Below are 13796 nucleotides of genomic sequence, written 5' to 3'. Positions count from 1 at the left end.
AATAACAAACCATCATGATATTCGAATTGTCAGTAGTCAATACCTGGTTGTTGAGACTGAGAACAGGATGCCCCAGAAGTATCAATGTGCACCAGGATGTCTTGAGCAAAACTATCCGTTTTCAAGGTTGCACGTATGTCATCGGTAATCCGTGAATCCATTGGGGTGTGAAAAATCCGCGTCGTGTGCAATCGTGTTGGTCCCAAGATTACTTGCTTTTGATTATCAAATGTTGGATCACCAGGACGAGGTGCAAGATATGAACGCCGTGATAGTGCATCTACTTTTCCTTGCTGCTTCCCCGGTCGATATGTGATTTTGAAATCGAAACGCATGAGGAATTGCGCCCACCGAGCTTGCCGTCGATTTAGTACGCGAGCGTTCTGAAAATAAGCAAGATTTTTATGATCGCTAAAGACAATGACCTGATGTGGAGAGCCCTCTAAGAAATGCCACCATTGCACAAATGAATCCACGATGGCTAATAATTCCTTGTCATGTATTTCATCATCTTTTGACTACGTCAAGACTCTGTTTCGTGGTGGTTCAACTCTTGTAGCGAGCGTGCCAGCACCAAGTACAACTCGACGCCACGACGGTGGTATGGGACACCGATCGAGGCTCAAGTCCGTCTCGATCCCTTCACTCGGGGGTGGTCGGGTGGATCGACACCCTTCCCCTTCTTTCTCTCTCTCCTTTCTATCTATCTATCATTCTTTTATCCTTATCATATGCTTACGTTATATCATAGCTCTAATACTAAGTTACTAATTTGATACATAAAAGGATTGTTGTGTGCAAAACTATCTATACCTTTGGCAATGAGTTTGAGCGATACATACATAGATATAGCTCGGTTGGCAAGGTTATCCTGCCGAATTCAACCACCTATATTCTATATTGAGACATTTTAATCACACTCTTTTATTGTGAGTTTTGAACACCCAACAAAGTTGATCAAACATGGCTTACTACTAGAATTCCATAGACCATTGATAGTCTTATCACTACATGGATTTTTCGTTGTGTAGGTTAATGTATTACATACATAGATATAGCTTGGTTGGTAAGGTTATCCAGCCAAATTCAACCACCTACATTCTATATTGAGATATTTTAACCATACCTCTTTTATCGTGAGTTTTGAACACTCAACCAGTTGATCAAACACGGCTTACTACTAGAATACCATAGACCAAACCCATCAAGACCAGTGATAGTCTATCACTACATAGATCTTTTTTTGGGTAGGTTAAAGTATTCAATCGCAACTACATAGATCTTTCCTCTCATTAATACTTTACTTCGAGGTTGTGTTCCCATCCTTCCTTTTTTTTTCTAGAAACATCCAAAAAACACATGGGAGAATTTGCTTTGACATTGCATGTGAAATGTCATTCTCTTAACAATGACAAGCGTTTCATTCAACACTTTATGAGGCCAATGCCATTTCACATGCAATGACGAGTGTTTTGCTTGTACATTGCTTTTCCCAATTCCTTCTTCCTTGCTTCCGAATTCCCACACACGAAAAATGCATCCAACGAATCCACATGTTTCAAAATAAATGCATAACCATTGTAAACCATAGCCACAAGTTTCAAAATAAAAATAAATCCTACCCATGACTAGATTGTATTCATTAAAAAGCTAGCTAGTTACAATGATCAAAATCAAATTATGTTATCCAACAACTACACGTTCAAGGCATTTTCTGGTCCATAAAGCATCTTATAGGTACTATGGTCAACCCAAATGCTCCCACCATGCAACATTCTTGTCCTTAACAAAGCCACTAGTTCATGTGATAATTTATATAAACAACAAATGGGAAGTTGTATAGCCCAACTACTGATGAGAATATTTAACGACAAAATGTGACCGAGATGTTAGGTCAGTGCAACGCTGCTCAGAAGGGCTAAATGAGAATTTGGAAGTTTGCCAACAAAACGCCATTGAACTATAGAAATAGTATATTGATCACATGCATAGACAACATGAATTGATTCATAGTGGGTTGGTTGAAGAGTACATAATCACTAACAACGTCTTCTTACATTTTTCAAACCCTGGAGAACCAAAGCTACTGAAGAAACATGTCAACACTTTGGCAATGTGGTCAAAAAATTTGAAGTAAAATTGGGGCATGAAGGCAATATTGGATAATCACAGGGTACAAGTCAAAACACCATATCAATGAATATCCGCTTGTGTTGAGTGGTCACATGGAGGACACACTTCCTCCACTCATGCATTTAACTTCGTAACGTATTCCATGACCAAATCACAATTTGCTGCTTGTGCACGGAAAGGGAACCTAGCTGCGCAACTAAAGAATGCAAGACTCAAGTTCGGTTCATTTTTGTCGAGCCAAATGTGGGCAAGCTTCCAAACTGATCACAGTGCACACTAGCCTCTTATTACTCCTAGAAGAAGAAGAAGAAGAAGAATGGTGATGATGAGTGTTGCGTGCTATTCGATCTAGCGTGATGTATACTGTGTGGATGGCTGGACGGAATCAACTCAATTTGTTGTGGGATTAACTGTTCAAGAACTAATAATCAATCATTTTGTCATTTGTAACTGATTAGTATTAGAAACAAGTAGTTAGGCAAAATTGCTTAATTAGGTCGAAGCAAGTCATAACTAGTAATTAGTAATGACGAAGAACTAGAATTTGGTAGCTACGTGAATGAGTAATCAGGTCAAAAACACTTGGGAACTAATATGAATGGATTAATCGAAATGAGCAATTAATCAGGAATATAATTAGAATTTAAAATACCTAGTAATTAGTTATCTGTAAGAACTAGAATCCGGTGGCTATGCAAAACAACTAGTTAGGCCGTAGCAGAAAACTTGGCAACTAATATGAATTGAGTCGTGGAAATGAACAATTTAAGTAGGACTAGAATTAGAATTAGAATTAGAATTAGAGTGAGCAGCTAAGCAAACGATTACCAGGTAATAAGATTAAGATCAGGAATAATTAGAGATGGAACTAGAATTAATAATCAAGTCATTAGCTCGTAATTAAGATTAGCAATTAATTAATAAAACTAATTAAAATTCTACCCTGCAGAAGGAAGGAAGGAAGGAAGACGACGAAGAAAGCTTCGCCATCGCTACATCTTCTCTGCTTCTTCGTACTTCTCTCCTCCATCGTCTCCTTGCCATCGCTAATCCTCCCCCCCCTTATCAGTCTTCTTTCCTACACTGTTTCTTCGGATTCTCCCCCTCTTACTGCAGACCTCTAGCTTTCTGTGCAGAGATCTGGAATTTCCGGAGCTCAAACATTAAACCTGCTCACGCTTTATAACTCTGTTTTTCAGGTAAATATTTACATTTCTCGTAGACATATTGATCTTGCTCTTTAATCTCCCTTCCCTCCCTTTAACGTCACCATTTTTGCGGTTACCAGTGAATCGTCATTTTGCTGTTAAATCTTCCCTTCCTGACGCTGAAATCTTCATATTTTTAGCTAGACAGTCCCTTTTCTCTCTTGAAATCTTCATTCGGCTGTTAGATCCTCGCTCCCTCTTGAAAATCTTCAAAATCCAGTTAAGTCTTCTCTCCTCCCTCATTCCCTTATTTTTCCGTCGAATGTTCCATTCCCACCCTGTATAGCCTCAGTTGACAGTTTTAGTTTCATTCAATATGCTTCATCTTCTTCGATTTCTCATATCTTGCCCGCCTCTATCACTTCTGAGAACTCAGCTTCTCAAAGACATAGCCATGAACGTAAAAGACTGCTGTTTTGAGCTTCGTTTTACAGTTAAGCTTCCCTCACATTGATTTCTTCATCGCCACCTTTCGTTGAGGTTTGAGAGCCCAGAGCTTCTCAAAGCAATAACCATGGTGAAAGGCTGTAGATTACAGCAATTTTTCCTCAAACAGGTTTGTGCTCTTTGATTTTGTGTGGCTAGATTGCCTCATCGCCACATTTCTTCTTCGATTTCTAAGAGCTCGGCTTCTCCAACCCATAGCTATGGTGAAGGAATCCTTCACGAGGGTATGCAGGTAATCAGGCTACTGTTATCACACAATGATGATGCGATCACAAGGTTCGCTTAAGGCTGGAAAATATGGCTATTCTCTGCTAGCGGTTTACTGTGGGAAGAAGAAAATACAGGAGAGTGGTGGAATAGAAGTTTCTGCCTCTAAAGCATTCAAATCTTCACCATCGTCAGTCCATGAAAAATCCATTAACTTGAACAAAAATGCAGAGACAGTTGAAGGAGAAGTTGCTCAGACCAGTGAAGAAAGCCATCTCACTCTTAGGGCTTCTACCGATCTAGTAACAGATGGCTTTCTCGAGGTTCACATTATACAAGATACATTCTTTTTTACTTTCATGAAGAAATGAGGTAAAATCCAGTTTTTGGTTTTTAACTGTATTTCTCTAATGCCTGCTGTAGGTTCATGTTCTGGAGAATCCTAACAAGGCTGAATTCAAACAGACATTTGAAGCATTAGAACCAGACATAGTCTATTTTCTGGCTGACTGCCTTTCTGGTACCGAAGACATCGGCCCCTTTGATCTTGCAGATGGCCACATATCCACCTCTGAAGATGTAGTACAACTGTTTGGAGAAAGATTACCACAATTGGTAGGCTCAACATTTCTACATTTCGTTTCAAACTTAGGATTATTGTAGTTTGAAGAATGGTTTGTCACCATTAATAGGCCTAACTAGTAAGGTACCACGAGTTTTTCTTTGATCTTAGGGTAAATATACTTTAGGGAAAGGTTAAGATGACTTGCAGATATTTATTATTGTTGTTTGTTGTGCAAGTGTATTTTGACATTTATCTTAGGATTATTGTATTTTGGGAAAAGATTATCACAATTGATTGGCTTTAACAGCTGTACACTTTGTCTCACAAATTAATTTTCACACTGATGTTAGGAATATTGTAGTTTAGAGAAAGATTTTCAACTACTGGTATGGTCAATTGTTCTGGATTCTGTTTTGCGTTGATATGAGGATAGTTTTAGCCTAGAGAAAGATGACCACAACTGGTAGCTTTTTTATATTGCAAATGAATTATCACATCAGTCTTAGAATTATTGTCGTAGAACTGTTCTAAAAAAGATAATATTTGGTGGGCTTTAGTGCTTGTACATTTTTATTTTGCAAAGGAATACTGCATTAATAATAGGGTTAATGTAGTAATACTGTTTGGAGAAAGAGTGTCACAACTGCTGGGCATTAAAGGTTTTGTGTATGTTTTGCAAACATATCTTTGCATTGAGCTTCGGTTATATTAGCAAGACATTTTATTTTCCAAACATATGCTGCAACAATCTTAGGATTGTAGCAAGTAAGAAAGCATTTATTTCGCAAACATACGTACATTTGCTTTGCAATCATGTTTCATATTAATTTAGGATTATTGTATATTTTATTTTGCAAGCATATTTGCACCAATTGTTGGATATTATAGCAAAACTGTCTAGAGAAAGATTGGGCTTTAAAGGATGTACAACATTTTATGTAAGTGTAATTTGCAAACCATAACTGTTTGACTGAGGGTATACATTTTGTTTTACAAACATATTTTGCATCAGTCTTACAATTATTATACTAAAATAGTTCGGGGAAAGATTGCACATTGTGTTTTGCAAATGCAATTTTCATTGATCCTAGAGTTTTTGTAGTATAACTTCTGAAAGAAAGATTAGCGCAAATGATGGGCCTTAATTGTGGATGCTTTGTTTTGCAAGCATATTTTAGGGTTTGCTCTTAGAATTATGCATCGTGTACATTACTTCCTTGGACATTGGCATCTTTAAATTGTGCATCGCAACCAAATTTGTTTCATATCAGGCTGTTGAATCTACGTGGAAGTTAATATCAAATTGGCTCCATGTCTCTCCTTAACCTTGACATGCATTGTTTACTGAAGCCCTAGCTCAGTTGATCTATTCTTTTATGCTATAGGTGTGTCTAGAGGTCAATGCTGCAGGCAAATTTGGTGATGCTTTACACAGCAAGGTACTTGCACATGCATTACTTTCAGTTTGATTCATTTGCCAATGTCTGCTGCATAACACAAATATTTTATTTACTTCTACTAGGGTGTACCACATGTAATTTATTGGAAGGGTCCACTTACAGTATTGTGGGCAAATCATTTCCGTCAGGCCCTTTTTGCTGTATTAAGAAGGTACGTTCCAAATAGTTTATGGTAGGAATATTACTAAGCATGATTCCTCAAAGACTGGAAAATTCAAATGATCTCTAACCATGGAAAAACTACAGCCCTTTCAGTCAGATTTGGAATGCATGCCAATTTGCAATTGCATCTTTCCGATTTTATCGTGGCATTTGGAAATCGCAAAGCTCTGCTCTTGGTCCTTCAAAGAATGTAAACCCTGTTCTTCTGGGGGATGCACCGGAAGGGATTTTAGAAACTCCAAAGATAAATGAGTCTGTCGAAGTTGACGGTTCTCCAAGCATGTTGTCAAAAGTTCAAATATATGATGAGGAAACTGATTTTCCTCTGCTTGTTCTTGCTGAAATACATGGACAGGTATGTTTGCAGTGGAAGAACATTCTTAATCTTAGAGCTGCTCATTATTTGTCGTGTTGAGTAAGGCTGGTGTTATTAATGATGATGTGTTCCATAAGTCATGTAGACAAATGAAATAATGTATAATAGATTTGAAGATGTTTTTGGGCTCTTTTCTTTTAGTAAATTGTTTATGAATTTCAGGACAATAATATTTTTGGTGCTTTGGAAGATGGTTTAAATGCATTGCTCATGGTGGAAGTAAGTATGAAATTGAAGTTTTATTGAGTTTGGGGCCCGATAATAAAAAATCTGATTTGTGGATGCTTTTTTAACTTGCGAGTGCCTCAGGTAATTGGCATGCGACTTCTTCATCGTGTGAGGTAATTCATTTTATTCATGTTTATCATAAATGTAGTTCTTTCTGGATTCCATGCTTTATTGCAAAACCTTTGTCTTGTTTCAAGATCAATTGAAATTATTGCCCATGATATTCTTGGATATTGCCTTCTTCTATTATTTGGAATAGTTCAGTTTCCAGACTCTAGCTATCGTGCTGCATTTTAATTTCAGATTTACATATCATGTGTTCAAGTTTCACCATTAAAGGTTAACTAGTGAGAGGGTGATAGTCTATAATGTTTTGTGTTCAAGAATGTAACTTTTACTTACATTTGTCTGGCATTTATCTAGTCTGTCAATGAAAGTTTCACACAGAAAAACTACAAAAGCAATTTTTTCTCACCAAATTGGGTCCAACACATCTAGAAATGGTTTGCCAGATGGCCTGGTGTAGATATTTGGATATGCACTTAAAAGAAAATTAAACGATGAGAGAAAACGAGTTCTTTTTCTTAGCCACATTGGAAGTCTCTACACATAATTGAAGAATGACCGAACATGGATATAAGGTTGAATACAATTGTTGCCCTATTAATAATTAATATTGGGAAAATTAACAAGAGCTGCTGGCTGCTGGTCGATGCCCAAAGCCCACCTTTGGATAACCTGTACCATCACTCCAATGTGCAAAAGCCCACGCACTGAATAGAAACCTTTGAACAAAGAACAGGCTTCTTTTGTCTTCAACCATCATCTTGTTTATTGGTATAAGTGGTTGCAACTGCTTTCATGTGTCTCGATAATCCAAGTTTTTCCATTCTTTTCAAGATTTTACATGAGGAGAAATGTTTCTTCACTTGATGATAACTCTCCATGTTCCATCTGGGTCCTTTAAGATGCAATTCACCTTGTGTTCCTCTGTCAAGTTCATATTGTCTTCATTAACCACATATTCTGATGTGCCCCTTGTCTGTATTTTCGTTATATTAACGCCCATCATGTGTTTTTTACTTCAAATGGCATTTTTGTAAAATGACCATGCATTCTTAATATCATACAGAATATGGTGAAACGTGAGCAATTTCCCCAATGTGTAAGCGTAAGTGATTTTTCCTGCCCTTTTATCTCTCAAACTACCAACTTAGGGCAATGCATTGGTTTGGCTTCTGCATGTCCTTAATCCTTACATGTATAGTCATGTGATCAAATTTGGGGATACCAGCTTCTAAATTTTGCAGCAATTTCAATACATCATGTTTGGCTAGTGTATAGCTGATATCACTCTCCGTAAGTTATTATATGGCATGGGCAATTGTTTTGAGGTGGAATTTCTTTTTGTTCCCCTATGATCTATTAGGTGAATATAATTCATACTTATTATGGTTGATTCAGATGAAGTTGTATTGCATTCACAATGCCACTAATTGTATTTGGAATCTATTTCTATGCAATCGTGCCAGTCATATGCCTGCCTCTGTAGAGAAATATTTGCATATGTTAAACTCTTGCATTCATCTTTCACTCTATGTTCTCTCATACAAAGAAACCTTTTCCCCAAAAACTCAGTTACTTCAGGATTAAAACCCAAAGTTATTTATCTCCAGTATTCCACGTATCATGAGGTTTATTGATTATTTTAGGATTTCTTATAACCAACATGAGAAACAACAACCAGATGGATGAAACATGATCCATAGGACCAACACTCTCTTCAACTGTGAGATGAGAGATAAAAGAAAATTTAACTAAAAGCTGAAATGAAAAACTAAGCTTGTTTCTGGATTTCACTGTTCTTGACTACTATGGGGAAGAACATCAGTTCAGAATGCTGCTCTTATGAAGATATTAAGCAAGATTATCCAAGCAAGTTTATCAAGATTTTATCAAGCAAGATTTCAAGAATACCTAATGAGTATGGAACCATTGCTGAAGAAGGTAGGCCTGTTCTTTGCTTGTCTTGTTGATCAACAGCCAGAAGTCATGTAAGATGGAAACAGTTTCAATTCAGCAACCATTTTACATTTCGTTTTGTCTTGTTGATCAACAGCCAGAAGTCATGGAAGATGGAAACAGTTTCAATTCAGCAACCATTTTACATTTCGTTTTGTTTTCCCATTTAAAAACCCCTACCCATCCAGTTGGAGAGTGTGCTTTTGTTCCATATCACTCATGAACTTTGGTTCATTGCTTGTCTATTTTGATCAACCAAAGAACCAAAGTCATGGAACATGAAATAATTGAATGCAGTGGCTATTTTACATTTCTTTTTGTTCTACCATTTTAAACCCCCACCTTGAATGACTGGACAGAGTGCTTTATAACGACTGCTGGTCCTGTGGGTCATGTTAGTCCCCCATCATTACCAAGGTTCTGATTCTTACCAACAATGAGTGATAGATACTTATGGAGAATGCAAATTACGAAAAAAATGTTTTGAAGTTTTGGTTATGGTTATTGGTTTTCTGGAACCAAAAGCTATTTCTTTGAGGACATGTCTAAACAGTTGTCATATTTTGAGAGTTTGTTTGCTTTCCATAGGCACTTTTCTGATGTTTTCAGATACCTGGTGTTAAATTGTCATTCATTTAACACTCTATGCTGTAGTCTAGGTAACCTTGATTATGGCAACCTATATGAAGCAATTATCTGGAGAAGTAGGTGCTTTCCTATGAAAACCTAACAAGAATGGTTTTTTTATCTGATACTGATAATGCCAGTATGCCTCCTCATGCGAAATATTATTCCTGTTAGAAACTTCTGTACTTGTTTTCTATAGTGGGCAAATTTCTAAATTTCTGTTTAAACACAATTCAAGATATTGAGTTTGAATCTCCTCCTGTATTCTTAACTTTTCTTTGTTGGCATAGTTTAATTCTTTTTTTTTTTTTTTCTGGATGTTAGTGCATCTTCACCACTTTCAAATATTACAGCCCCAGCTCGAGGTGTTGTGACTATGCGCTGTGATGTGTGCACTTCAGCGTCTGCTCGGATCTCTCTTCTTGTGGCTGGGAGTGCACATATTTGCTTGGATGATCAGGTTAGCAATATACTTGTTTGAATGTGCTGAAATATTTAGATGTTCGAGATCTTCTCTTTGCAATTATTGAATTGGTGAAAGTTTCTCTGCATGCCATGAAAATGTAAAGTAATTATTCATTATATCCTTAACAGATGCTAGAGTATTCTATTAAGAAGGAACTGATGGATAAAAGCAAATTTGTATCTTCCTTGACGAGAAATGGCAAAAGTGCAGTTGGAGATGTAAGGAAATCTGCATCTATTGCCTGTGGTGAAAGTGTAACGGAGGTCAGGTTTAGAAGCTCCACTTGGGCATTGCAGGTAGCTTTTGTCATTCTATACATGTATTCTATCCATGTTATTCCTTCGGTCTTATTTTTCTTTCTGACAGGTCTTACGACAGCTTGCTCCTGAACTCTCTTTTCGAACGCTTGTCGCATTGGGTATTGCTGGAATACAAGGTTTTCCAGTAGCTTCTTTCCAAAGAAAGGATGCTGATAGGTTTCTCACCTTATTACCCCGAAGAATTGACCTTGGAAGAAAGGATAATAGTAATTATACTTCTAACATACCATCGTGGTTAACCCCCCCAGTTCCAAGTAGGAAAAGGCAAAGGATAGACAGTTATGGAAGTTTCTATAGTAAATCTTCTGGTGATGAAGATTCTGAATCTTCTGATATTGGAACTCGGATACCTACATGTAATTATATGGCGGCCATGAAACCAATACCTCATGTGCATGCAAACCAAGAAATGCCATATTCAGGAGCTGTCGTGGCTGCTGCTCACAATATGTTGAACATGAAAGCAACTTTGCCAAATGGTTCAAGTGGAAGAATTTCTCGGCCAAACTCAAGTATAGGAACCATACTCTCACCGAATTCAAGCATTTCTGTTAGTAATAGAGCTCCAAGTATTCGAGCTCCATCCCCTGCGCAAATGCTTTCTTTAAACCCTGTTCCAATGAAGAAACATGGCTGTAATCGCCGACACATGCTTGAGTGCTCAGAGGTTTGAGTTCCATGTCACTTTTTGTTTATGGTGAATCATCAAAGTTCAGTACTTGTATAGCAGCATCTCTCGATGGATTGTATTAGATATATGTTCTTATGTACTTTTCTGGTATGGAACAGGAGGAATTCAAGAAAGATGTTATGCAGTTTCTCATTTCACGTGGGCACGGCCGTCTTGCTGCGTCAACAGATGTAGAAACCTTTCCAGATGCTGTGTTAAATGGGAAAAGGCTTGATTTATACAACTTGTATAAGGAGGTATATGTTTGTGTTTTTGGAGCATTGTAATATGAAGGTCAGTTTAGACTTTTTGTTGAGGCCATTCTTGTGCTTAAAAATCAGGTGGTCTCAAGAGGAGGGTTCCATGTAGGAAATGGCATCAATTGGAGGGGACAAGTTTTCTCAAAAATGCGTAACCATACCATTCTCAACAAAATGACTGTAATATTCTAGTCCCCATATGGAAAGTTGTGTTAGAATATTTTTAGAGAGTAAACTCTCTAATTACAACATAAATGCAAATATCACATCAGAAGACAGATATGCTAGATTTGCTTTAGCATTAAGTAATAAACATGCAGTTCTCACCTCAACTTTTTTCAATCCCTTGTAGAGGGTGCTGTATAAAAGTTACAGATGCATAAAGCACTAGGTTCCAGACTGCTACACGAAAGGATCAACCTACAACTATCATACTGTTTCATGGTGACTTTGATCACGCTTTTTAAGTAGTTTCTGGATGTATATATGGTTTTTGGATATCAGTATATGGGGGATTTATTCTCAAATGTCAGGCTGTACATGGAAGTTTATCTTACCAGAGATAATTTTCATCCATCTTTATGGTCACAGGTGCAGGCTATTTCAAAGAGTCTCAGAGGACATGTTTCCTTGTGATGAGCTGGGTGGCCATCACATGGTAACATATTATTTTTAGTACCATATCCAGCATTATATCTGGAGAAGCTGCTTCAGTTACATTCTTGATGGCAAGATAGAGCATGTCATTTGCAACTGTTCCAATTTCTCTTATGTTTGAAAGCGATCTTGTGAATTTGTATGCTGTACAAAACAATATTCTTTAGGAAAGAAAGAGATAGATAGATATCTTTTCAATGTCCATGGGAGACCGATTGCGATCTATGTGAGATAGAGAGATAGAGAGAGATAGAGAGGGAGATTATATTGTAATTGCAATGGCGTGGGAATGTGTAGGGTGTTGGGAATACATTGAAGAAACACTATGAAACATACCTATTGGAGTACGAATTTGCACATGATGATGTGGATGGTGAATGTTGTATCATATGCCACAGGTTAGACCTAATTTTCTGCTGTTCTTTTTCCAGTGCAAGTCATGTAATGTTTTCGTAATAAGATGTCTGACACTCGGTACTTTTTCAGTAGCGCAGCTGGTGATTGGGTAAATTGTGGAATTTGTGGAGAGTGGGCACATTATGGCTGTGACAAACGGAATGTATTGGGTGCATTTAAGGTTATATTCAGTTCTGTTTCATCCTTGGCTATGATGCAGATATTAAGTTGCCTTTGTCTATATTTGCTAATAATCTCTGATATCATTGTATACTAGGCTATATATTAAAAAAATATTCTAGATGGACACAGGAAGCAAATTTAAACTGGGGAGACAGTTTATCTGTAAGGATTGAACTATAATGATCTAACCGCATATCTTTCCCTGGTAGCACTTGGAAAAGCTTAACATGATTATATAGATTACCATACAATGTAGACATGAGAAATTACTGATTCAAACCTTAACTTGAAACATACGCGATTTCAGATCTCACATTCAAGCTATTGGTGGTCTCATCCTTCAGTTGATAGTGTTATCTTAGATACTGGATTTTCATCTATGCCAGGACAAGAGTTAATTGTTCATCTCATTTGTAAAAGAGGTCTTTTTTGTATCTGATTAATTTCATATCATGCTTTAAAATGTTCAATTGGGGCCTTAAAATGTTCAACAATTTTGCTTGCAGCTAATAATTTTTTTATGTGCTCGATATAATAATGATATTTAATAGTTTCCTTCCGTGGTTTGATATTAGGAGTATGCTAAAACGGATGGGCTTGAGTATATATGCCCAAAATGCAGTACTTCCAATGGTGGTCGAACTGCATCTGGGAAGAAGAAATTGAAGACTCCAGCTAATGGCTATTGTCGATTATCGGAATCAACTTTGAAGACAGTTCGAGCTTGATCACAACCATCTCCATGGAGAGAAAACACATTATTTACATCAAGGGAATTGTCTTTGCACAGTTTTATGTCTACCGAGAAGTTTGAGCAAGGAGAAAAGGGAACGCCGGAGCTATTTTTGACGAGTACCATGCACTTCTTTTTCCGCAGGTTTTCTATGTTCTATAAGATGATCACAGCGTCCCTATTTTGTAAATTTCTGATTATGCTTGTCAAGAGATTATTCTTGAAGTCATTGATGTAAGTAGTCCTGATTAGATCTGCGAATATCTCATGACCATTTGCATTCAAGAGGGAAGCAGTGCAGATAAATGATATGATCTCTGCTTTCCTATGATGTATTGTTATATTGTTACAAAATTTGTGAAATTAAATTTACTCTCGTAGAATGGAAACCAGGATATATTACATTAACATTCACTTTCTATGAAGGAAATGAGATCCTGAAAATTTTGCACCGAATGTATCTCCGAATAGGGGGAAAAAATCGTCTATTTTGTGTTTCAGTCTTAGCAGGTAAAGTTTCTCTGCAGCCACTGGTTATTTGATACCAATGCTTATAAGCAATGTGGCAGATGTCGATATGCGAAGTGTGGTGGATTTTGTTTATTATTTCTGTCTTGATGTGTCATAGCATCAGTTGCTGAAAATAGCAATCAATCTCCCATTAAGAGGTCTGGAA

The 13796-nt window shown here is 37.2% G+C and overlaps 1 protein-coding gene across 1 annotated transcript; it reads left to right on the top strand.

Moving 5' to 3' along the window:
* Positions 1 to 3426: 3426 nt before the first annotated feature.
* On the top strand, positions 3427 to 13509 carry LOC147860476 (AT-rich interactive domain-containing protein 4-like). The gene is made up of 15 exons (XM_087324170.1): positions 3427 to 4318; positions 4419 to 4610; positions 5946 to 5999; positions 6083 to 6171; positions 6267 to 6537; positions 6721 to 6777; positions 6868 to 6899; positions 9760 to 9895; positions 10030 to 10197; positions 10268 to 10888; positions 11011 to 11148; positions 11233 to 11331; positions 12106 to 12206; positions 12295 to 12385; positions 12963 to 13509. The coding sequence occupies exons 1-15, from the start codon at positions 4046 to 4048 to the stop codon at positions 13113 to 13115; spliced, it is 2475 nt and encodes an 824-aa protein (XP_087180296.1). The 5' UTR covers positions 3427 to 4045; the 3' UTR covers positions 13116 to 13509.
* The last annotated feature ends 287 nt before the right edge of the window (positions 13510 to 13796 follow it).

This window comes from Azolla caroliniana, unplaced genomic scaffold, assembly GCF_043228905.1.
Source record: "Azolla caroliniana isolate FFs.n. ecotype wild unplaced genomic scaffold, voAzoCaro1.0.p SCAF_9, whole genome shotgun sequence".
NCBI lineage: Eukaryota > Viridiplantae > Streptophyta > Polypodiopsida > Salviniales > Salviniaceae > Azolla > Azolla caroliniana.
This window is presented reverse-complemented; position numbering and strand designations above follow the sequence as displayed.